At 40.4% G+C, this 26,707-nt stretch overlaps 1 protein-coding gene across 6 annotated transcripts in view; it reads right to left on the bottom strand.

Annotated features, from left to right (window-relative positions):
- The window catches only part of rab6a (RAB6A, member RAS oncogene family), a 92,366-nt gene that overhangs the window by 36,745 nt on the left and 28,914 nt on the right, over window positions 1-26,707 (bottom strand). For all 6 annotated transcript variants that reach the window (XM_059963947.1, XM_059963946.1, XM_059963949.1 and 3 more), the window contains one exon: window positions 22,649-22,707. In XM_059963947.1, coding sequence (XP_059819930.1) covers window positions 22,649-22,707 — 59 coding nt within the window. The remainder of the gene's footprint in view (window positions 1-22,648; window positions 22,708-26,707) is intronic.

Below are 26,707 nucleotides of genomic sequence, written 5' to 3'. Positions count from 1 at the left end.
CTTACGTGTGTGTATATGTGTTTAAAACACAGAGTGATAGGTACCTAGATCGTGGTTTAAGTGACATTTCAACAGGCACCTAACTCGGCAGATGGAGGGATACTGACCATGAGCACAGGGAGGTGGGTTAGTTTATAATGGCATCAAGTTCTACAATAGAGAAATGGTAAGGGCAAAGGTGCAGCCTTGTTTGACTCCAGTCTACATGGAGAATGGTTTTGTTGTGGCCCCACAGGTTATTACTGTCACCTGTCATGAAGCAAACACAAGATGGAGTTGAATTTTTCAGGGCAACTACCTTGAGTCAAAGGTTTAAGTGAAGCTGCAGGAGGGAGTTCACAAAATTGTTCGTTTAATTATCATTTACCATAAATTCTGATGTATAAGCCAAGAATGTGGCCCTAAATTTTGGTCCTAAAATTAGGGGGTCAGCTTATACAGAGGATGCCAACTTTGGAAAAACAAATACATGGAAGACAGGTCGTATTTATTGATTGTTATTGAGTCAAATTCGTTCCACTGTTGACGCATGGTCTTTGAATGGTTTGTTTAAACTCACATCTAGTGGTTGGAGCACAGACATCAAACTCCTAAGGATGACTGCAAGGTCTGTATTTTCAGCTTTCAGTGCTGCTTTTGTCTCACCTGACAAGTACGCTTTGAACATGTCCCAGACAAGTAGTGACCTTTCCTTCCTGAAACCTTTGGGACTTCGACGCCACACCTCTTTAACCCACTTCAAGCAACCCGCTTTGTCCATCCAGCAGTGTTCTTGAACATAAACAACACCCCATGGGAATTTTCTGAGCAATCTTTGTTTTTTGTCTCAACACAAGATCACATCTACTCATAAATCAGGTGCACCAACTTCGCGTAGCTTCGAAATTTTCGCTGACCTCAGTGTTTTTCCTCCCATTTCAACGCTTGAACTCGAATTATTTCTCTGGTAACAATGCATCCACATGATCGCTGGTGATTCACTTTTTCTTCCAGTTCTGGCCACTAGCATGTTTTCCCGCAGTTTATACATTTCATCTATGGCATTTCCCTTAGCGTGTCCTCTACCTTTCTTCACTCTCTCATTTGTTTCGCGTTTACACTAAACTTTTAGCAGCTGCAGAATTATTCATTCCTTTAGCAAAATCAACAACCTTCAGCTTGAAGCCAGCAGCATATCGCATTTGTTTTAATCTTTTGTACGTGGTGGTCGCAAACTCAATACTGAGTAGACGTACTGATCCCGCCACCCCTTGTTATGTTTTAATGAGATTATGATGGGCGCTAAATGGTTTCACGGGGGTTACATTTCAGAGGATTCTTTACCATTGGAGACCTAATCCAAAATTTCCCTCCCTGATTTATTTATTAAGATTTTGCTTATAACGCTCTACAACGTGTAGGCCTGTTTTCTTAGCAGGTACTGGTACACAAAATTTCCAGGGTCTGGATCCGGTGAAGCCGAGTAACAGCATGAGAGATCTTGTGATCTTTTCTGGTTAAATCAAAAATCTCTACAAAAGGGGTCAGCTTATACAAAGGTAACATGAAGAAGTCATTTTTAACCTTGAAAATTCCGGCTTGTACACCGGAATTTACTGTAACCATACATGAATACAGCTAAAAGAAACAGCGTTCCTCTGGGACCATGATACAAAACACTGTACTAACAGTAATATATAGCACAAGGGACATAAGACATACAATAGCAGTAAACAGTCACATGTGTAACACACTAAGGTTTCACTGCTACTGTAATGGCCTCTTTAATGTTTCACTGCTAAGGTAATGGTTTCTCTGTAGCAACAATGTTTGGGTTATGACTAGAGATAACAGGGCTTTGGAATATGTGCTATCCAATGAAAGGAATGTTGTTCTTTCTTGTGGGTTTGGGAGCAGAGATTTTGTAGTCTTTTGTTGGACAGAGATGAGGAGAGAAGACGTGAATGGTAAGAGCTGGTAGACCACTGGACAGACTGGACGGAGCGAGGGTCCAAGGGTCAGCTATGCTTGGAGGAGGTCAATGGGGAACTAATGGACTGAACCGTGAACTCCAACTTTGTGCGCGAGACTGCTTCATGAGAATGGGCCTTTTTTTTTTGTTTCTTTACTGACCATATAGTCAAATTAAGAATTAAAAAGCTCAATCGTTTAATGGCATATCATGTGCTGTTTGTTATTTCATGGTAATGTTTTGTAACAGGGGACGCATCACGCAGCATCCACCCAGACAAGATTTCTTAAGTTTGGCCAGGCCAGAGGCCATCTTCCCCTAGATTAAGTTGCTAGCCAAACCAAGAGTTACACAAAAAAAAAATACAGCCCCAGTCCCTGAGTGACATGTCCTGTAAATTGACGGTACATGGGTATTGTTGGCGAGAACAAGCACTCAACATTCTACAGACAAACACAAGCACCCAATCCAGCCCATCTTCCACCTACTGAACACGGGGGGGTGGGGAAGCACCAACAGGAAGGGCCATTCCCCAATCCAGTATTTCCCCTCCTGGATGGCTGCAACAAGGAAGCCCCAGTCCTCTCTACAACAGAGGCCACGCAGCTCCCCAATAAACAAGTGAACCAGACTTATGGTGTTTTAGATTACCAATGTGTAACAGGGCTTGTGATTGCAAGAAAACAGTCCAAGACAATCACTCACTGCCTTTGCGCACCACCTCTGACACCTTTCTGTAGCAGGCAGCAACATGATCCACACCAAGTCCAGCTCCTCAATTAACAAGCTACTCGCTGATGGAGTAGACCTGCAGTACTTATATTCTTAATGTCCAGCATTGCCTTGCAATTGTAAAAAAGTACATTAAAAAAATAAAAAGGCTTTTGGTTGGTCTTGAAAAGGCTGCTGCATCCAAGCATGCCACTATCTTACCGGAGGAGAGGATGGTGGTATGCTCATCTTCTCTTCAGGCAAGATGGCCATAGAAAAAGGGTTCTTTGGCCCAATTCATTCATGCCAACTTAACTATGTATATTCACCTTATCCCAATGATTCAGAAGTGCTCCTGGTCACTGGGAAGAGGCAGCCAAGGATCTGCTGATGATTTTCCTTGCAGCAGGTAGCAAGCAAATCCTTTTATAGTTATCAATCAGATCACCTTCCTTAAAGAAAAAGAGAAAATGCTGGAATTCTCAGTACATCAGGTACTATCAGTGGAAAAGTGAAACTTACTATTTCAGGTCTAAAATCCTTTGTCAGAACTGAAAAAGGAGAATCAGAGTTAGGTTTAATATCATCTGCATAGGTCATGAAATTTGTTGTCTTTGTAGCAGCAGTAGAATGCAATACATAGAAAAACTGAATTACTGTAAATATATATTATGTATTTATTAGTTAAATAAGTAGTGCAAAAAATAATTAAAAAGAAAAAGTAAAAAAGCAGTGAGGTAGTTTTCACAGCTTCACTGTCCATTCAGATGGCAGAGAGGAATAAGCTGTTCCTGAACCATTGAGTGTGTGCCTTCAGGTTCCTCTTCTTCCTAATGTTAGCAACAAGAACAGGTCATGTCCTGGGTGACCGGATCTGCTACCCTTTTGCTCTTTGAAGATGTCCTGGATACTACTGAGGCTAGTGCCCATGATCGAAGTGACAGTTTCCAACTCTCTGTAGCTTATGTTGATCGTGTGTCGTACGCCAACCAACCCCACCCCCCCCTCCACATACCAGACAATGAATCAGCCGCCAGTCAGAATGCCCTCCACAGTACATCATAGAAAGTTGCAAGTGTCTTTGGTGACATACCAACTCTTTTCAAACTCCTAATGAAATAAAGCCTTCTTTATGGCTGCATGCAATGTTGGGTCTAGGATAGATCTTCAGATATTGACACCCAGGAATTTGAAGTTGCTCACTTTCCTTTTCTGATTCCTCTATGAGGACTAGTGTGCGTTCCCTCGTCTTATCCTTTCTGAAGTCCACAATCAGTTCTTTGGTTTTACCGACACAAGTCAAAGGTTGCTGCTGCAACACCATTCAACTAGCTGATATATCTCACTCTTGTACATCTTGTCACCGTCTGAAATTCTGCTAACACTAGTTGCATTGTCAGCAAATTTATAGATAACATTTGAGCTGAGCCTAGCCACATAGTCATTGATGTAGAGTAGAGCAGAGCAGTGGGCTATGCACACATCCCTGAGGTTAATCTAGGTGATAGAGAAGGCAGGAAAGGGTGATGAGTGAAACAAAAAATGTGGCAGCTTAGATCAAATTCAGTTATTTGTCTTAAAGGCAGTCATGGTTGTGGTACACATGGTTCCTGGTGGATTCTCCTCTTCCCAGATGTAGGAAGAGAGATTGGAGGTTGGTGACAAAGTTCCTCACTGCAGACTTTCAGGATTTCGGTGGGGATACTGATTGTTCCTGAGACTATCTTACTGTTGAAGACTGGCCTGAAAAGGTGCTGCAGCATGGTGCTTATATTAAGATCAGAGACAATGCTGGAGAGGTTTTCAAAATATTGCTTCTGGTGGACATTGACTGCTTCTGTCTTAGAAGAGTTCACAATGGGTTCTTGGTTTGTAAATTGTTTTACAGCACAGTAGAACTTACATTAACCCACTTCATCTATTATCTATTCTTTGGTCACAGATTTTCAGCTGGACCACTACCTTCAGATACCTGAACAACTTTCCCTTTTCCAATGAAAAAAGTGCAGGTTCAATGCAGGAATGTTATGTTTGTGGTAGAGAAGCCCTGTAATCTCTGACATTCTCATCAATATAGTCCTGTTTGTTCTTGGTGGAGAACCAGAGTCTCTTTACACATGCCAACTATGCAAGATGCTAGTGCAAAAGCTCTGGATACCATGTTGCTCCTGTAGATTGACAGGCTGTCTGAGAAGATCTACCACTTTGGGGTCCTTCAGAGCTTCAACAATGATCATCTTGCAGTTCTGTTGATGCAAATGTTTTAGGGTCAGGTTGACGGAGATAGGTACTGATGACTGGTGAACAGACAACCACTTCAATTGCTCTATCATGGCACAGCTGATGTTAGACATCAGTTACTCTCTTGTAAAGTGATATAACCCAAGATGCCAGTGCCTGGAACAAAAGTGTTGCAATAAAATTTTGTGTTTATCCATCTGATGAGACTGTGCTCCAAGCATTGTCAAGAGCAGGACTTTGACAATATGTGATTGAAGTATATAACTTCAGAGGGCTGCATTTCTTCCTAACACACTGGCATTGTAGTAAACAGGGCAAGTTTACCCTTAGGGATACAGACCAGGATATTTTCCACATTCAGAATAGAGAACCTCTTTCACCTGATCCGAGTATTCCAGGTTTGGGCGTATGCACCAGTTAAACATAACATATTAGTTCCATGCTAGAATTAGCTGAAATGTTAATAGTATTTCACTAATTCCACAAAGGTAGCTACCAACACATCAGATCAGCTCACTCTTCATTGAGAAGATCCCTCCATGATGATAATACAGATTTTCCCACAAAAAAAATTCTGTGAGCAGGAGATGGCCGATGTCAAAGCATCCATGTTCCCTTGTCTTGATAGAAATGCAGCATTCAGCTGACTAACTGTTGGGATTGTCTATGACGGGAGTCGGCAACCCGCGGCTCCGGAGCCACATGTGGCTCTTTTACGTCTGTGCTGCGGCTCCCTGTTGCTTTGGGAAATAATTGGTTGTGGCGACCCTTTTCCTGGCACATCCGAACCGACTCACAATTAGATAGCCTACGGGGTTTTGCAAGCACAAGAGCTTTGGAGCCTCTGCGCCATGGGGGGCAGGTTGAGGGAGGCTTAAAAGTGAGGCTGAAGATTTCGAATAAAGTTTTTTCCTTCGACTGCAGTTACCGACTCCGTGTCGTAATTTTAGCGCTGCGTGTAGCACACCGCTACATGGTCAGTATTTAATTAAAATGTATTTTATGTTAGTTTGTTAGTTTTTGAAATGTAAATCTAAATTTGAAGATTATGGTGATCTTGTACAATCTAAATAAGACGTCGTGGCGACCCATTTCCTGACACATCCGAACCGGCTCACAATTAGCCAGCGTTCAGGCTAAGGGAGATAGCCTACGGGGGTTTGTGAGTACGTGTCTTTTGCAGCATCCGCGCCCATGGGGGGCGGGTTGAGGGAGGCTTAAAAGCAAGGCTGTTTAGTTCGAATAAAGCTATCTTTGACTGCAGTTTACTGACTGCGTGTAGCACACCGCTACAACGTGTTTTTATCGCTGGCTGTCCAGAGGGGAGGTGCTGAAACGCTTTGTCGCGTGTCTGGAAGAAGTGAAAACTTTCCTGGGCAGCAAAGGGCTCACCTTTCCTGAGCTGGAACAGCCAGAGTGGCTGGAAAAGCTACACTTCATGGTAGACATGACAGCGCACCTGAACACGCTGAACATAGCTCTTCAACGGGGTAAGGACGTACAGCCCTGCACATGTTGGAGGATGTTTTGGCATTCGAGCGCAAGTTGACGTTGCTTGCCAGAGATTTATAGAAAGGCACATTGTCTCACTTCCCCAATTTGAGAGAGTTCAAACAAGGTCACGACATGATAAATTCAGAGTATTTACATTCTGCAATCATCGCAATGCAAACATCGTTTGGGAAACGCTTCTGTGAGTTCAGAGAGGAAAAAAACACATTATCCTTCCCGGTCACTCTCCTAAGCATCGATCCATCCCTACTGAATACGACTGCATTGTCAGGTGTGAGTCAACCTGAACAAGTATGATAAATATTTTAATTGCCTATTATTTTACGTATATTCATATGTTTTCATTGTTCAGTGAAATAGTCCTTTTATTTTTCAGGTTGACAGCTGGCTGACGTTATTTTTGGTTTGCTGCTGGCGGCAAATTTAAGTTTGGCGTTTTTCATAAATAAAAGAAGGACTCAAATAGACGTTGAGTATTTTACTTAAAATTAACCTTCAACCCAACGTCTTTTTTTCGGAGTTCAAAATGTTTTTGTTGCATGCAGAAATGTAATTTCGTTTTCTCTGCAGGAGTTCATCAATTTCATAAATGCAACACATTATAGTTCGTTTATACATAGCATAAAGGCAAAACAAAACGTTGTATGCAGTGTTATTTCATTTTAAATGTCAAACGGGTTTTGCGGCTCCCAGTGTTTTCTTTTCTGTGGGAAACGGGTCCAAGTGGCTCTTTCAGTGGTAAAGGTTGCTGACCCCTGGTCTATGACAATACTGATATTTCAGGTGCTGAACTTCATTTGGTGGAGAGAACTTCATATAGTGTACACAGTTTCTTTTAATATGGGGTAGAACACAGCATACTAGCTACCCCACAGGCTTCATAGAACAGAGGCTTGAGCCAATGGAAAGGAAGTCCAAGACAACTAAAGACAAGGCTCTGTCATTCAGGTATCAAAGCTCTCAAGAGTTTGAAATTAATACATAGTTTCCAGCTTGTATATATCCCTGAAGATAAAAACCCAACAGGAAAAAAAAGTTGTGCAGTTGTGGCAACAGAGTTAAATACTGTATTACATTTTGCGAGAAAGGGAAGGGGGAGGAAGATGCAAGATGGCGGCGCGACGCAGCGCGCATTGGCCACTCCAGGAATGAATATCTGTTATCTGTAAGTAGGGGCCGTGTACAATCCTGATTTGATGGAGACGGACGTGTGAAGCACGGAGGAACATCTGCTGAAACTTTTGAAATGCCTGTTTTGCTGCCACTGCTACTGTGCGATCAGAGAAATCTCCAGGAGGAAGGCCCCAAATCCTCGGCCTTGCCTGTTGCTTGGCGGCCGGTGCCGGGGTTGAAGCGCTCGGCAGAGATGGTGCTCGGTGTTGGAGGGCTGGTCGGAGGCTCGAAGTTTTTGGACAGACTCGGAGATGGCTGTGGTTGGAGCTCCCAAAGTGCTGTATCGGCAAGCTGCAGCACTGGAGGTTCATGGCAGGAAGAGTTTTTCTTCCTTCTACTGTCTGCGTGAGATGGGCTGTTGGGACTTTGAGACTTTCTCTTAAACCGTGCCATAGACTGCTCTTTATCAGATTACGGTATTGCTTTGCACTGTTGAAATTATGTGTTATAATTATGTGGTCTTTGTCAGTTAGTCTTTTATCAATTATGGTTTTGTCTGCACTGTTGAAACTATATGTTAACTATATGTAAAACTATGTGGTTTTGTGTAGGTCTTGTAGCTTTAGGTTTGTCTGATGGGTTTTTAGTTCCTTTCCGGGGAACGTGCTAAGACAGTAGTGCAATATCGATACGCAGCAGCCTCTCTGGACTCTGGACTGGGGATTACCAAACGTTATGTGGTTTTTCTTGTGTGGTCTGTTTTGTGCTTTTTCGTGATATCATTCTGGAGAACGTTGTCTCATTTTTTTAACTGCATTGTATTTGTGGTTTATAAATGACAATAAACTGAATCTGAATCTGAACACTTGTGGTATGTCAAATTGTGGGGTTAGCAATTTGTTTTTGTTGTACTGCAGATCATGGTCTTTCTTGGGGGCTTTGACATTGCATTCTTGCTTGATGGGTGGAGGGTGCTGATTTTTTTGTGAAAGTGGATGGAGTGGGGAAGGGTCATTGTTTTGCTGCTGCTTGTGCATGGGAAGGGGGAGTAAGGGGGCTCTGGGGTTCTAACATTTTAACTGTCACTCATTCTTTGGGGCACTCCAGTTTTCATGGATGCCTGTGGAGAACAAGAATTACAGGATGTATATTGCATACTTCCTCTGATATTAAATGAAACTACTGAACATTTAAGACTCAAATTTTGTCAAAGAAGATTGAAAAGAAAATCCAACAGGGAACAAGACATTGAAAAAGGAAAGGGAAAGCAAAATAAGTACCAAAGTATGCTCTTGAGAAGCATCTAAAAGAAGCAATTACTTTTTAAATGATATATTAAAAAGAATTTAAAAGTTTTAATGCACCTCATTATTTAAGAGACAAGAAAGAAAGAGCTACAGACTACAGTTGGGTAGATAAAGAGCCATCTACCATCAATGGTAAGAAAGTGCTGGAACCCAAAAGTAACAGCAGGGTTCTTAGAAAATGACGATAGAACCAGACAGAGCTGGTGTTTGTTTATGAAATGAAAAATGTGTTTGGCAAATCTGATGGAATTCAAAGTTGCAATGCTCAGATTAAGAACAAACATGAATGTATTTTGTTATAGGATTTTCAGATAATTTTCATTAAAAAGTGGAAGAATTGTTTCTCAAAATTCTAATGCATAGTTTTGGAGACAGCATATTGGCAAGGACTGAGGATTGGTTAACTGACAGAAGATAGGACATTTTTGCTTAGGGTGCTGTGACTGCTGGGGTAAAGCAGGCAACTATTGGGGTCCAGCTGTTCACAACCTGTATAAATTTGAATGCGGGGACAAGGTATAATATCCACATTTGTTCTGGGTAGTAGTATGAGGTATCAGAAAGGGGCAGGAAGGCTTCATGAGATGCAAACAACGAAGTAGATATCCGAACAAAGCAGACTGAGTAAAATGGAAGAGATGAAAACCCAGTTTCTTGATTCAAAAATTATAAATTTGAAGGCTACTAACAATCAGAGAATCCTGGGTGCCCTACATAAATCATTGTTAGTAAAAATACAGTTATAAAAAGCAATAAGTGGGCCAAATGGCAAGATCACCTCTTGTGCAAGAGGATTAGATTGCAGTCCTGGTGAGCCTAGTGCTGGATACAGGGTAAATGACTGATCTCTCGATTTAAGAGGTAGAAGGAGTTGCAAAGGTTCCACACATTGTTTCCATGTCAGAAGCTTTATCGTGTGCAGGGTTTAAACAGAATCAGAATCAGGTTTATTATTACCGGCATGTGTCGTGAAATTTGTTAACAGCAGCAGCAGTTCAATGCAATACATAATATAGAAAACAAAATAGTAATAATAAGTAAATCAATTAGTGTATACGTACATTGAATAGAATAAAAAGTGTAAAAAACAGAAATGCTATATTTAAAAAGTGAGGTGTTACGAAGGATGAACAGCTCTGATGGGCAGAAGGGTGCAAGGTTGTCCATGTCCCCCTCCTCTGGGTGAATTACAAACAGTTACTGTTGCCAGGCTGTTAATGAGAGAGAAAGAGATGGAACAAAACATACTGGGACTGGAACATTTGCTTCAGGCAAGGGCGAGATAACACCGGGGGAGAGAGACCATATTATGACTCCTGTAAGACTCACGGCTCCGGAGAGGGCTGTTTACTTGGTACTATTCTGTACATTAAAATTCCTCAGTGGACAGCCGGAGTGGGCTGGTTTGATGGGCTAAGCCATTCAAAACTGATTGACATCGGAGTCCCCGTGAGTAGGGATAAAAGTGAGGTCTGGGGAGACACACCAAAGATGCACCAAGAGACACACTAGTGAGCACTGTTTAAGTATTGGGACCCACGAGAAAAGTGGGGGGCATCGGAGACTGAACGAAGGATCGGTCAATTTTAACTCACAGTGTTTATAGCGAGGCCAGTGGGGGCTTGTGTGTGTGTCCACCCTTGCCTGGGTGACGAATCCACCATAGAAGAAAGATCTAGCTAAGGAACAGAGGGGTCATACCTGAATGGCCACAACAACACATCGACGGATCAGGATCGTAAAGGAAGGTTTGCAAGACAATAGCTGTCACTGTTTGTTTGCTCACTCTCGCTCTCTCTCTCCCCAACAATTACAACACATCGACCAACAACTACCTCAGCCTGTATGAACTGAACTGAACTTTATACTCACATATGACAATTCATTATCCCCAAGACAACGATAGAATTTGTTTATTATTGATTATTATTATACCCACACTTCTAGGTTTAGTATTGCAAACGTGTATTATCTGTATATTGGCATTGTTGATATTGATTTGTATATTTTTACTAATAAACACTGTTTTGAAAATAGTACCAGACTCCAACGGACACTTCTATCTTCACTGGTAAGATATCCAGTTACAGGGTACATAACAAATTGGGGCCTCGTCTCAATTTGATACCAAATTGGGGGGCCAGTGAATCGGGCTATAAGTCCATTATTTGATCTGGTTGCGTGGGTAACCAGACGGGAAACCAGCAGAGATGGACATTGTCAAATTTTTAAAAGACCCGACTGCAGGGGCATTAGAGGTTGCCAGGACAGCTGAATTGATGAATATTGCGAAACAATTAAATCTCACAGAGGTGAAGTCATCAATGAAAAAGTGGGAGATACAGAGGGCCATAGCCCAGTATTATATATCCAAGGATGTGTTCACACCTGATGCATTGGATCTGTTCCCCGAAAAGAAACCAGTTGTTGGGGTGGTTCAGTTAGAGTTGGAAAAATTAAGGTTGGATGCAGAACAGAAGAAAAGGGAGTATGAGCTCCAGCTAAAGGAGTTAGAGGTGAAAAGGAAGCGGGAAAGAGCTGCCTGGGAGGCACAAAGGGAGAAAGAAAAGGCTGAAAGGGAGAAGGAAAAAGCTGAGTTAAAGAATCACAGGGAGCATGAACTTAGGTTAAAACAGCTGGAAGCAGAAGAGGAAGAAAAGAAAACTGAAAGGCAGATGAAGATGAAAGGCAGATGAAAACTGAAAGGCAGAAAGAGAGGCAACATGAGCTGGAAATAGAGAGGGTAAAGCAACAGGGAAAAGACCGAGAGGAAGGCTCAAGAGAGGAGAAGTTTAATGTTGGTAGAGAGTTTAGGTTAGTACCTCCGTTCGAGGAAACAGATGTTGATAGTTACTTCTTGCATTTTGAAAAGGTGGCAGTGAATCAGAAGTGGCCCAGAGATCAGTGAGTGGCGTTGTTACAAAGTGCATTAAAAGGGATGGCTTAACGGGCATATGCGGCGTTGTCCATGGACGAGTCTGCGGATTATGAGGAAGTAAAAGAGGCTATTCTTCAGGCCTATGAGTTGGTACCTGTGACATATAGACAAAAGTTCAGAGATTTAAAGAAACTGTGGAATCAGACGTATGCAGTGTTTGTCTATGAAAAGGGTGTGCTCTTGGATCGTTGGTGTGCTGCAGAAAAGGTGGAGGAGGATTTCCATCGTTTCAGAGAGTTAATTCTGATTGAGGAATTTAAAGGTTGTGTTTCAGATAATATCAGGATGTATCTGAACGAGAAGCCGAATAAGTCTATAATCGGAATTTGCCAGGTTCGCAGATGAATATGCCCTAACCCATAAGACAAAGTTTTCCTCAAATAAGAGTTATCAGAAAGGCAGTAGGGACAGTAGAGAAAGTCCACCGGCTAAGGTAGAAGATAAGCTGGGAGCTAGTGGAAAAGATAAGGAGGACGACAAGCAGACTGGCAGGAAGGTTTCTGGCTTGACCTGTTATAATTGTGGAAAGGTTGGTCATATTGCATCTAAGTGCTTTGCTCCGAAGGAGACAGGAAAAGGGAAAACGGCAGTCCCTACAGGGTGTATTGAATCGATCAGTAAATCGACAAGGAAGGCAAAGGTAGATAGAGTACGAGAGGGGCATGAGAAATTTATATCAGAAGGGACGGTGAAAGAAGGAGAGAACCCATTTCCAGTGAGAATCTGGAGAGATACTGGGGCTGATCAGTCATTGATCCTAAGTAAGGTGTTAGATTTTGGTCCCGAGACTGGAGAGGTAGTTTTAAGAGGAATAGGAAAAGGGACAGAAGCAATGCCTTTGCATGGGATCATTTTAAAATGTGACCTGGTATCTGGACCAGTCGAAGTAGGGGTGCGGTCAGAATTACCGAGAGACGGCGTGGACGTCCTTCTTAGTAATGATTTAGCAGGTGGTGATGTGTGTTCAGCAGTGAAATTAACGAGCAAGCCTGTGAGTGCTGAGGACCCGGCCCTGGATTCTAAGATCTATCCCACATGCACGATCACTCACAGCATGTCGAGAAAGGCAGCTGAGGAAGAGGACAGTTTAAATGAGTCCAGTGTTGATTTGGCTGAGTTGTTTTTACCGACCCTGTACCAAGAGGGGTTAGGGGATGGTAAAGCAGAGAGTAGGGAGGTAGAAGAGAGTAAAGGAGAGGAGGTAGACCTACCCTTAGCCAAGAGAGAATTTATGAAGGCACAGAGTAAAGATAAGAAACAGATAAGGCAGTTAGAAGGTCCAGGGTTGGACATGGATGATCTGTCTGGCTTGACAGAGTAGTTTGAAGTTGAAAAATTTAAATGTGTTCCCGATAATGAAATGAGGGCAGTCCTAGATGAAAAGGATGCCATTACCTTGAAGGAGTCTGCTGGGTTAGCAGATGAAGTTGTTTTAACCTGCAGGGTTGAGTTTACTCCGGATGGGAGTTGCCCAGAGAGTAACTGGGAGGATCAGGGGAACTTAGAATTTGAAAAAGGGACTGGTATGGAAAGCCTGGAAGAAGTAGATGTCCCGTTTGAGTGTGTTCAAGATGTGGATGCACATGGTACTGAACCTAGTAATGAAACTCAGAAGTCTGAGGTATCTGATTTAGTTGAAAAGGAATGCAGTCCTTTTGGGACAGATGGACTTGGTTCAGTGAAGAGAGGGTTAACTTTGGTACCAGTGGAAAGTGAGAATTCTCAGTTGTTTGTGTTAGAAGGTATGTTAAAAGTTAGTGAGGAGATAAAAGCTGGTGATGTGAATATTATTGAAGGAGAAGGGGAAAGTGTTGTTCCTAAAGTGAATAAAGAAAATTTAAAGTCTGGATTGGTTTTAGAAGCAGTAACCAGGTTGAAGGAACAATGGCTTGTTAACAAGGTGCCTGTGAATCAATTACAGTTTGCTTTGGAATGTAAAGGTAAACAACCCGCTGATGTTATTCAAGGATGTGATTTGGAGGGACAGAACCAAAAGGGTTGTTTTGACAAAGAGGGATCACTTGCAGATGTTAAGCTGAAAACTAATAGAATGAAGGGTCCTGAAGATAAAATTAATGACTTGCTCAAAAATAAAGAATTGTGTGGAAGTTCAGAAAATGGGCTAAGTTTGGAAAACATTGGTGATAAGAATACTCCTGTGAAAGGAGTATGTGAAGACCTATTCCACACTAGTGAGCAAGCTAACCATGTGAGAGTTAAATGGAAAAGGGGCAAAGGTTGACAAATGCCACAGGATCTGGTTTTGAGGGATTTTGACAAAGTGTGTAAATAATAAAGACAACATCATGGAAGATTGAACTTTAAGTTTAAAAGTAAAATAAAGATTAGTATTTGCACAAACTTTTGTAATGTACTACAGTATAATCACATATGTATTAGTTCACATTTTGTAATATACGTTTAAGCTAAGATCACAACCCTTTAGTTTTTTTTGTTGATGAAAAGGAATAATAACAGATGGTTATTAAATTGGAGTCTGATGCTACAGGAATTTATTAAGATACAAGATATTAAGATATTAAAATACACCATATTAAAGGAAGTGACAATGTAATCGCTAGCTGGTTATCTAGTCGCTAAGTTGAAGGTGTATCTGTATTGCTTTATAGTTAAGAACACTTCTGTATTTTTTTTGCTAAACTCTGTAATCCTGTAAAACGCTGTACTAGTTAATTTTCCCCTTTGGTGAAAATTCCTAGAAGGATGGGGGTGTTATGAAGGATGAAAAACTCTGATGGGCAGAAGGGTGCAAGGTCGCCCATGTCCCACTCCTCTGGGAGAATTACAAACCTTTACTGTTGCCAGGCCGTTAATATATATGAGAGCGAGAGAGAGATCCGGAGAGGGCTGTTTACTCGGTACTATTCTGTTCATTAAAATTCCTCAGTGGACAGCCATAGTGGGCTGGTTTGATGGGCTAAGCCATTCAAAACTGATTGGCATCTGAGACCCCATGAGTAGGGATAAAAGTGAGGTCTGGGGAGACACACCAGGAGACGCACCAAAAGACACATTAGTGAGCACTGTTTAAGTATTGGGACCCACGAGAAAAGTGGGGGGCATCGGAGACTGAATGAAGGATCGGTCAATTTTAACTCAGTGTTTCTAGTGAGGCCGGTGGGGGCTTGTGTGTGTGTCCACCCTTGCCTGGGTGACGAGTCCACCATAGAAGAAAGGTCTAGCTAAAGAACAGAGGGGTCATACCTGAATGGCCACAACAACACATCGACGGATGTAAAGGAAGGTTTGCAAGACAATAGCTGTCCCTGTTTGCTCACTCTCTCTCTCCCCAACAATTACAACACATCGACCAACAACTATCCCAGCCTGTATGAACTGAACTGAACTTTATACTCACATATGACAATTCATTATCCCCAAGACAACGATAGAATTTGTTTATTATTGATTATTATTATACCCACACTTCTAGGTTTAGTATTGCTAACGTGTATTATCTGTATATTGGCATTGTTGATATTGATTTGTATATTTTTACTAATAAACACTGTTTTGAAAATAGTACCAGACTCCAACGGACACTTCTATCTTCACTGGTAAGACACCCAGTTACGGGGTACGTAACAGAGGTAATATCCAAGGGTTCAATGTCCATTTAGGAATCGGATGGCAGAGAGGAAGAAGCTATTGCTGAATTGCTGAGTGTGTGCCTTCAGGTTTCTGTACCTCCTACCTGATGGTAACAGTGATAATGGGTATGCCCCGGGTGCTGGAGGTCCTTAATAATGGACACTGCCTTTCTGAGACATCACTTCTTGCAGATATCCTAGGTACTTTATAGGTTAGTATCCAAGATGGAGCCAACTAAATTTACTACCCTCTGCAGCTTCTTTCGGTCCTGTGCAATAGTGCCCCCCCCACCCCCCACCATACCAGACGGTGATGCAGCCTGACAGAATGCTCTCCACAGTACATCTATACAAACTTTTGAGTGTATTTGTTAACATACCAAATCTCTTCAAACTCCTAATGAAGTATAGCCGCTGTCTTGCCTTCTTTATAACTGCATCAATATATTGGGACCAGGTTTGATCCGCAGAGATCTTGATACCCAGGGACTTGAAACTGCTCACTCTCTCCACTTCTGATCCCTCTATAAGACTAGGATTATAAATTTGAGTTTATAAAAAGCGAGAGATGACCACATTGAAACATATAAAATTCTTTGGTGGTTTGGCAGGCAGATGCATAGATGATTATTTCCCTTGGCTAGGGTATAAATTATTATTCAGTCTCAAAATATGGATTCAGCTATTCTAGTCAAGGCAGGAGAAATTTCTTCCATACTGCTATTCCATTTTACATTTAACAGTTCTCTACAATATTATACATCCACAATGAAAATTGTTACTAATTCACCGAGTTATTCTCTTAACCAATAGCAAGGTTCACAAAGAATTACTGACATAGTACTGTAAACTATGTTAATCCAACCCTATATAATGTGAAGGACCACATCATATTTTTCAAATGTACACAACCTAAAGCAAACGTTTCAAGTCCTTGCTAAGGGCCTTTGGGATGACAATACCTTTAAGTCTTGCATAATTTAAATCACGGTCACTAAACTACTTTAGAGACCTGCACCATGATTTTGCAAGCTTCTACTACACATCAATATCTAGGCATTCCTCACATAGCATATCTAGATAAATAGTATAAATAGCAACTTAGCATAAAGTGTTCCATTTTATGTATTTAAGCTGCTTCTCAAACTGGAATTGAAGTGCACTTCAGCAAAAATTGAAGCAAAACACCGGTGAAAGGTCACATTTTCATTTAGACTTTAGAAAGTCAGCTCCATTGTTGTTCAAATGTACTACTTTAAATTTCATCTTGAACCCTGTGTAGTGTGGGATTATTTAAATCTTTGTTATCCAATGCAAATCTGTACAAAGCATTTTCATACACAACTGGCATACTTCCACCTCTGCTTTCTAAACTGCAAACTAAGTGTTACATAAATTACTTAAGTAAATCAATGGCTTTAGTACACAAAAGAAAATTGACAATTAAATATATTTTTAAAACAGTAATTGAAAATGTTTTAAAGTGAGAGGATGGAAACCCTGAAAAAAGAAAACGTGAGAAAGAACATCCAGCTGGTCAGGCAATTCCTCAACAATTCACAAGAATTCTTTATCCAGATGCTGACTGACTTGCTAGTCTTATTTTCATTTTAAGCCTCATTTTGTTCAAGTCTTGATACAAATATAATTATTGCAATCCAGATAATGATTTTTTGTTAGTGTAAAATCTATTTGTCGGTTTTCGAGTTCCTTCATGTCATCCATGCTATATGAGAACCAAATCAAATTATAATTATGAATAAAAACAAGGTAACTAGCCCTAACCAATTGATCTGAAAACAGTCCAGTTCCTATACACTTCAGTTTCTATCTGTCTGCATTGCTCTCACTTTTTTTTAAAAAAAACATTTCATAGATAACTACTCCCATCTCATTTAATACAAGTAAGCTGTGATGGCTGATGATAATCCACCGACTATATCCGAACTGGTCCAGACACAAACTACAGTGAAATCTTGGCCAACTAAACAATGAATGTCAGCTGGAGCTTGCTAGCCATTAAAGTCCAACCTGATGCCATGAATATCGACTTCTTCACCTGGTAATTTTTTTTTGCCTCCCCCTCTTATATTCACACTGCAGGAATAAAGAGTGCATTTTAAGTGGGATACAGTATACTTCCAAGAGAATCCTTTTTACTTGTATTTCCATAATTATGGTCATATTTGTAAAATATGAGTCTGACTAATGAGTCAGCAGCTCCGACTAATGGATTAGGCACAAAAATGAGAAATTTAAACCAATAATACAGATATTACTTGGCACTAACATTCAATGGAAAGGATCACCAACTTTCATACAAGTAGCATGAATCCACTGAGACTTTTGATTTCATTTATATATTCATAAACCATTCTTAGCCAAATTTAGCAGCCAGGTGATATAATGACATGTTATTCAGAGGATTTAGACAGGAGAGCAGCACCATTGCCTTGAATCTGGGAATTAATGTTCAATCCTGACCTGGAAAGTCTGTGTGGAATATGGAATGTTCTCCATGCGACCTCTGAAATAATATCACTGAAAATTTCTCATGGAGGATCTCTGTGGTTGGTTAAAAGCAACATTAAGAACTAAAGTAATTTTGATGACTCATCCCAGGTTTGAGATTTTATATTATTTAAGTCTTCATTTGCATATTATACATTTAATTAGCCGCATGATAAAATATGAAAATTCATAATAGTTCATGACTGAATAAAAGCTGTTACTAAATAAAGGCAGATTTGTTTTAAAACCATCTGCATAATCATTTTTCCCCAAAAATATTGTTACTTCCATCCACTACTTTGAGAAATAAAGGATGAAGGCTTATTTGAGTGCAGCTTGAGACAAAGTGCAATCAGCTGAAAAAAGGCAATGTTACTCAAGTTGGAAAAAGCAAAATATAATGATAATTTTGAAAGAAAGCAGAAGCTCACATGCAAACTGTCTTTTAAATCAGATCTTTTTATCCCAGTTGGGTTAATATGGACTGACACAGTAACAAACATTACTCTCAGTGTTGATTAAGACACTGCATAGTACAGCTTCAATTCACAACAGTCTGTAAAATGTGTTTCCAATCCTAGATCAATGGTAGTCAACTGTACATCATCGGAAAATTCAGAGCTGCAAAAACAATTATATGATATGATCATTAAGATTTAATTGGTCTTTGTTAGTTTCAGAAAGTTAAAAAGTTAGTCAATGGGTTGTTGGTCCACACCAATCTTCTGCAGGTGTATGGAGGAATAAATCAACCATGAACCATGGAAACTATCTGCACTGACAACACAACAATTCTTTCTAATGAACAATCAGTAACTTCTTTGTAACACATACAGTATGCATATATAAATTATCAAATTTCAGAAACCATGAGAAGAATCATTTAACCATTAAGCTAAAACACTCACAACCATGTACTTTAAATGCAAAGCCAGTAGGTCAATCAGGATGGTGGGTAATAAACAGATCGATATTTGCCTAAAAGCATCAATGCTCCCTACTACCCATTTAAGTACTGCTTCAAAGCCAAAACCAATTAGAGACATCAATCAGAATTGGTACAACATGGAAACCTGAAGTGTCTCAACAAGTGTAATCCAGTCAGTCCCATTCTGATTTTACCATTGCAGTTTTTCACCCCCTCAGCTATCTCTCAGCTTTTCTCTTAGAAAACTCCATTCCCTTTCCAAGGAGGATGTTACATTTTGACTGTCCAGCACCTGGGAAATGAACATTTCAAAGCTACCCTCTCTGAATTTTGACTATTTCCATGGAAAGGTTTATCTTTATTCACTTCATTTTCCAGTCTTCATTTCTATTCCCTAAATCTCTTCAGCAATTTTATGACATACAGTGGCACTTGAGTTTGTGAACCCTTTAGAATTTTCTCTATTTTTGCGTAAATATGACCTAAAATGTGATCAGATTGTCATACAAGTCCTAAAACTAGATAGGGAACCCACATAAATACGAAAAACATTACTTGTTCATTTACTTATTGAGAAAAATAATCCAATATTACATATATTTGTTGGAAAAAGTACGTGAACCTCCAGGATTATCAGTTCCTTTAAAGGGGAAATTAGAATCGGGTCTTTCAATCAATGGGCTGCCAATCAGGTGTGAGTGTGGGAGGTCCTGCCCTATTTAAAGGCCATAAACCTGGGTCTTGACTATCAAAGTCTGATCTTCACCACACAGGTTTTTATTAGTGTACCAAGCTCGGTCAAAAAAGATTTCTGAGGACCTCAAAAAAAGTTGTTGATGCTCACCAGGCTGCAAGAGGATACAAAAGCATTTCTAAAGAGTTTGGGTTCCACCAAACCAAAGTCAGGCAGATGATGTCCAAATGGGGGAAACTCAACACCAATATTGCTCTCCCCAGGAGTGGTCGACCAACAAAAATCACTCCAAGAACAAGTCATGGAACATTCCAGGAGGTCACAAAGAACCCCAGGGTAACATCTAATGAGCTGTAGGCCTTTCTTGCATAGGCTAATGTCAGTGTTCATAGATCTACCATCAGGCAAACACTGAACAACAGAGATGGGCATGGCAGGATTGCAAGGGGAAAGCCGCTACTCTCCAAGAAGAACATTGCTGCCCATCTGAAGTTTGCCAAGGACCACATAGCTAAGCTAGAAGGCTATTCAAAGTATCTTCTGTGGACAGGGAAGTCCAAAATTGAACTTCTTGACTTAAATGAGAAGCATGTGTGATAAAAAGCAAACACTGCATTCCAACACAAGAACCTCATCCCATCTGTGAAACATGGTGGTAGTAATGTCATGGTTTGGGCCTGCTTTGCTGCCTTGGGACCAGGATGGCTTGCTTTCAACGATGGAACTATGAATTCTGATTTGTACCAGCAAATTCCACAAGCAAACATTAGGATATCCACCCAGAACTGAAGCTCAAGAGAAAATGAGTCAGGCAGCAAGGCAATGACCCTGAACACACAAGTCAGTGTACCAAAGAATGGTTAAAGCAGAAGAAATTTCATGTTTTGGAATGGCCAAGTTGAAGCCCTGACCATCATCCTATAGAAATACTGTGGAAGGGCCTGAAGCAAGCAGCTCATGCAAGGAAGCCCACTAACATGCCTGAGCGGAAGCAGTTTTATAGGGAGGAATGGCCAAGGAGGAATTTTGTGAGAAACTGTTGACTGATCAACAGTTACTGGAAACGTTTGGTTGAAGTTGTTGCTGTACAAGGGGGTCACACCAGTTACTGAAAGCAAAGGTTCACATACTTTTTCCAACAAATACATGCAATATTGGATAATTTTTCCTCAATACATAAATGAACAAGTATAATTTTTTTCTGTTATTTATTTAATTGGTATCTCTATTTAGTTTTAGGAATTACATGAAGATCTGATCACCTTTAGGTCATATTTATGCAGAAATAGAGAACATTCTAAAGTGTTTACAAACTTTCTAGAACCACTGTATACTTACTGAGTAACTCAGAAAAGCAAGCTGTTCCAGTCCATGACACAAATTTCTGTTCCAGCAGATCCTCATCTGGAACTTCACCGTATTTCTTTTCCTCATCCTTGCTACCAAAATGCATCCCATTCACTTCATTGCAGTTAGCTTTTATCTGCTCCATGTCTGGCCATTACATCCATTTATCTTTAAGTTCATCACTGTTCTTTTTACTCCCTGCACTAAAGTCATTAATACAAGAACAGCAGTGATCCTGATAACCAACCCTATAAGAACAGCATTACCCTAGTCTGATAAACTGTTTTAAATTAATATAAATGTAAAATCTATACATAGCATATACAATTCAATATACCTGTGACAACATTGGATTATAGTCAAAATTCTACCACTTCACCCACTTCTTCTGTCAGATGAGCTGGTAATAAGACCATAAGACACAGGAGCAGACTGAGGTCATTCAGCCCATCAAGTCTGCTTGACTATTCCATCATGGCCGATTTATTATCCCTCTCAATCTCATTTTCCTGCCTTCTCCCTGAAATCTTTGACACCCTTGCTAATCAAGAACCTATCAAGCTCTGCTTTAAATATACCCAATGATTTAGCCTCCACAGCCATCTGTGTCAATGATTCCATAGATTCAGCATCTACCGCCTAAAACTTTTCCAGAATCTCCTCCAACTTTTGACATACCCAATTCCTTAACTAGCTATTATGAATCTAACAACAGCATCATACTCAAAGGTATTTCTTCCTCACAAAGCTATTTAGTATTTCTAGAGTGCACTTTACCTACACAGGTCTCTTTTGCTGTCTTCACCCAACTTCACTGAGTATATTAGTTAAATGCCCAAAGAAAGCCTTTTAATTCCTTTTCTTTTAATTATCATATTTGTATTCTCTCTGCCCTCCATTTACTTCCTACTTGATAGTTCTAATGTTCAGACCACATTACACTTACATTATTAAACTAACCAACTGAAACCTTATTCAAATTCATCATTGGTTTGGCTGCTCCACCTTCAGTGCAGCTTATTTTCCATTGGAGAGGTGGGGTAGGGATGCACCTCTACCAAAGACGGTGCAAGGCACTCCTTCCCTTTGCTAGCCTGCAGGTTACACTTAGGCAAGGCATAGCACCTGCTTAGTGCGCACACCCCCCACCCCCACTATCAGAGTCATGTGAAGACAAAGACAATCTCTGAAGAACATTGATAATGGCTGGGGTCACCTGTCTTGTAAAGAGACAACCAGAAGGCAATGGCAAATCACCTCTGTAGAAAAATTTGCCAAAAACAATCACGAATAATCTTGATCACCTACATCATACCACACAGTACATAATGATGATGGCAGTCTATCGAGTCTCTGCTGGCTCTCTAAAGAAACCCACCAATTCCATTCCCATGTTTTTTCTCAAAAATTGATTTGCTTTTAGCTGGTCAACAACAGCATTCCAATTATCTTTCCACCCCGCTTCACTATGGTGAATTTGCAGCAAACTATTACACTATCTATCAGCAAGACTTTGGAATTGAGAAAAAACTCAAATAGTCATATAGAAAGTATGTGAAGTTTAAACAGACAAGATGAACCCAGACCACTAGAGTTTGAAGGCAACAGCATTTTTCTCCCATCATGTTACCTTCACAAGCAAGATCAAACCCAGGTCATTTTCTGACTTGTAGCAGAAATAACTTCTCTCCACACCCCCCACACCCCCCCAAGGGAACAGAAATCATTGTTATAACATCAAATAATTAACATTTAAGTAATGCTTTCACCAATTAAGCCTTTACCTGATAAGTGTTGTCAAAGCTGTCATACATGAACCTAGTTATCAATGATGTCTTCCCAACTGAAAGAGAAAACAGAAAGCACAACTTAAAAATTATTGCAAACATGCTGAATTATACAAGGCTTAAAAGTTGCATTAATATATTCTTTAAAATGGATGCTCCATGAATACTCAACAAAGCAACAGCAAGACTTAGAAAATATTTTAGTTTAAAAGGATTAGAAACCCAAGAGAAACAAAATCAAAATACACTTTAGCTTTATTTCCTGGACATCACAAAAATCCATGTTCACTGAAATCTATGTCCATGCCTTCAAAAGTGTTTTGTTTAGTTTTGTTCAAACACTTCAGATTTAGAAACGATACCAATAAAGTGCAATTATTTTTTTCTGATTTTAAATGTACTTCTGGAACAGAACCCAATTCTCAGACTCGAGGGGCTGAATGGTCTACTTCTGCACCTATTGTCTATTGTCTAGCACTTAAAAGATTTTAGGAAAGGTTAATAGTCAGAGCTGAAACAACACTCAGGCATTTTCTTCATAACAGGAATTAACTTGACCTAGCAATAAAGTTGTTGGCGATGGAGCAAGTTGATAGTCACTGATGCTATACCCAACATCACACTGCTTATCATTAAGTATATGGTAGACAATAATGAAAAAAAAATGCAGAAGTTTTCCACCTGTTAATCAAGTAATAGCCACCTTATGTTAAGGCACATTACTGAAATATTTTTACTATGAAATTCGGGTAATTAAATGACACAACAGGCCAACTAGATTCACTTTTACAATTTGGAATGAAATCAAATGGGAGGTTTAAGAATGAAAATCCAGCTGCATATTATTAAAATGTTTCAGTTGTGTCCTAGTAATCAAATTTACTCTACCAGAAATGTCCTTCCAAGCCAGCACCGAAGGTATGAACTTCGGTCTTCTGCTTGCCCATGACTTGGTGCGGAAAAGCTGATTACGAGTTCTAGTGTTGGGTAAGCTGTAGCCAGTCAACGCACAGATGTGAGGCTTAAAGCTGCACCCTGTCCATTGCTCCAGTCAGCTCCTTCAACCTGACTTATTATCTATTGAATGTAATAGAATTTGCTGTCTTAGTCTCTGATTACACAATTCTACCCAGCCCAAAGGCTTCCATGGTAACAACCTCAGCAGTAGCTATTGACTTTTGGGGGAAAGCATCCACTTCCAGGGATGATAAGAGAGACAACCAATCCTTTCAGAGGATCTGTCCTGGGCCCAATTCATAATTGCAATTATGAAGAAAGCACAGCAGGGCCTCTCCTTCCTCAGAAGTTTGAAAAGATTCTGTATGACATTTAAAACTTTGATAATCTTCTATAGAAGTGTGGTGGAGGGTATATTGACTGGCTGCATCACAACCTGGAATGGAAACATCAATGCACTTGAATAGAAAATCCTACAAAATGTGGTGGATACAGCCCAGTCCTTCACAGGTAAAGCCCTACGCACTTTTGAACACATCTACATGAATTGCTGGCTCAGGAAAGCAGCATTCATCATTAGGGACCCACATCACCCAGGCCATGCTCTCTTCTCACTGCTGCCATCAGAAAGGTGTTACTGAAGCCTCAGGGCCATCACCACCAGGTTCGGGAATAGTTACTACCCCTCAACCATCAGGCTGTTGAACCAGATGGGATAACTTCACAGACCCCATCACTGAACTGTTCATAAAAACCTATGGACTCACTTTAAGGGACTCTTCATCTCCTGCTTTCGATATTTAAAGCTTATTTATTTTTCTGTTGCTCTCTTTTGTATTTGCACAATTTGTTGTCTTTTGCACATTGGTTGTTTGTTGGCCCTATTGGATGAAGTCCTTCCTTGATTCAATTGGGCTTCTTGGATTTACTATCTATGCCCACAAGTAAACAAATCTCACCATTGTGTATGGAGACATATGTACTTGGATAATAAATTTACTTTGAACAGGATCTAGACAATCTGTCATCAAGGAGCAGTGCAGCCCTGAGCCACATATTTGATACTGAGCAGGTGCATGGCTAATCCAACACCAGCCGTCTTAGATAGCATTTCCACATCACACCACAAAGTATTTGAGGCACGTTTTATAACACCTTTTAGCAGCAATTCTAATAGCCCTTTCATTCAAAGAAATGCAGCCCAAGCGCTAAACAAGGTATGAATCTACATTACTGTATGAAAGACAGGTTTTATGAGAGGTGATGTAACTGAAAATTGCAGCAGACTGAATGGAATTGACAGTGGATGTCCTCTAATTGGAAATTTAACAAGTCTTCCTTGTATCTGGCTAACGGTTATTTAGGACTGAGGAGAAATTTCCTTATATAGAGGTTGTAAATCTTTGGAATTTACCACCCCAGAGAATGTGTATATATAGACATACATACATATACACATATATTTAGTGCTCAAGATATTTGCACAGTCCTTTAGTAACGTTATATATTGCACTGTACTGCTGCCCCATGAAACCCCTTTTTATTGGATGTCTTTTTATTGAGCCCTCACTAACAGCTACTAGACTCTGGTGAGAAACCCACCTTTCTCAGGCTTCGTATGTACGACTTTGGTCCCACCAGACCCAAGGTTGGGATGGTTTGTCCACCCTAACCCCAGTTTGTGTGAATGCTGTGTGATTTACTGCCTCCGGCAATCACCCATGGGCAAGAAACAACAGATTGTAAACTGCATGCAATTATAAAGTATATTTTAAAATGTTAACTTAAGCAAACAGTTAAAGAAAAAAAAACATAAAGGGGCCAATTATTCTTGAACAGTCAAATGTGCCCTCAAGTTAGAGCTCATCTTGAACAGGACTCTCAGTCTGCATGAAAGCACACACCAGCTTCCGAATGCCACTCGAAATTCATCTCAAACAAACAGATCTCCCATGGGAGCATTGGTCCTTCTGCTTTGAAACCATTCATCTGTACCAAGCACCTTGTGCAACAGGGACAGCATCCTCAGCCATTTTCTCCCAGCTCTAGTAAAAAAAACTCCCCACACCAATTTCTCCTGAACCTTCTCCCCATTCCACCACCCTGACTGGCAGACACCATATTCCCAAGTTGAACAACAAAGCTTCTTATCTCAGCTCAAACCCAAACAGGTTGAAAGCAGAACAGACTGCTCTTAAAGAACTGCTAAAATGAAATACCTACAGCATAGCAGTAAAATTCTTACTGAGGATATGAAATGCAAAAAAAGAGAGAAATTTCATGACATACAGTATGTGAGTGATGATATGCGTCTCTGTTGTGGACTGAGAGTGTGAAAGGAGTAGGAAGAGGGGAATCACACTTGGGAAAAGGGGAAGAGAGAGTAGAGTGGGAAGCACCAGAGAGACATTCTATGATGATCAATGAACTAATTGCTTGGAATTTAATTGTTTGGAATTTAATGTCTCAAGTTGGCTGTGTCTGCACCTGCACCACCCACAGCCCCCAGCACCCCTTCCCTGCCACCCATCCCACACCCCTCCCATAGCACTCCACTTTCACCATTCCCAACACCCTATGCTCTTGCCAGATTTACAAAGTTGCTCTCTGCTCGTTGACAAATACAGTACTATGCAAGAGTCTTGAGCACCATAGATACATGTGTAGCATATGTGCAACTTGTACAAGACTGTATATGATTCATAATCATGCAAAGAACTTCTCATGATAGATCATATGTTAATTTTAAACCAAGGATGATATGCCAACATCAAGGAGCAAATCAATGCAAGTGCATAACAATACTGTCACAAATTTGCCAGGATATCACTGAATGGCTGGAAAACCCTAGGCATACCAGATTTCCTAACCTATTGAGATGCTTTGAACACAAGCACAAGGATCTGTGGAAAACTCACTTTGCTTAGACCAGCTTTTAAGCAATCTAGGTTGCAAAAATCCCTGCACGTCTCAGGAATGAAGACTCTTTCTTCAGGTGACCCAACAGTATAATTTCCTTATCTACATAACCCATTCTGCAGTGACAAATATTCAAACCAGTTTTTTTCTGCAGACTAATGCATTTTACTTAAATTATAT

The sequence above is a fragment of the Hypanus sabinus genome, chromosome 3, assembly GCF_030144855.1.
Source record: "Hypanus sabinus isolate sHypSab1 chromosome 3, sHypSab1.hap1, whole genome shotgun sequence".
Classification (NCBI taxonomy): domain Eukaryota; kingdom Metazoa; phylum Chordata; class Chondrichthyes; order Myliobatiformes; family Dasyatidae; genus Hypanus; species Hypanus sabinus.
The sequence above is the reverse complement of the archived record's forward strand: the minus strand, read 5'-3'. Positions and strand labels throughout refer to the sequence as shown.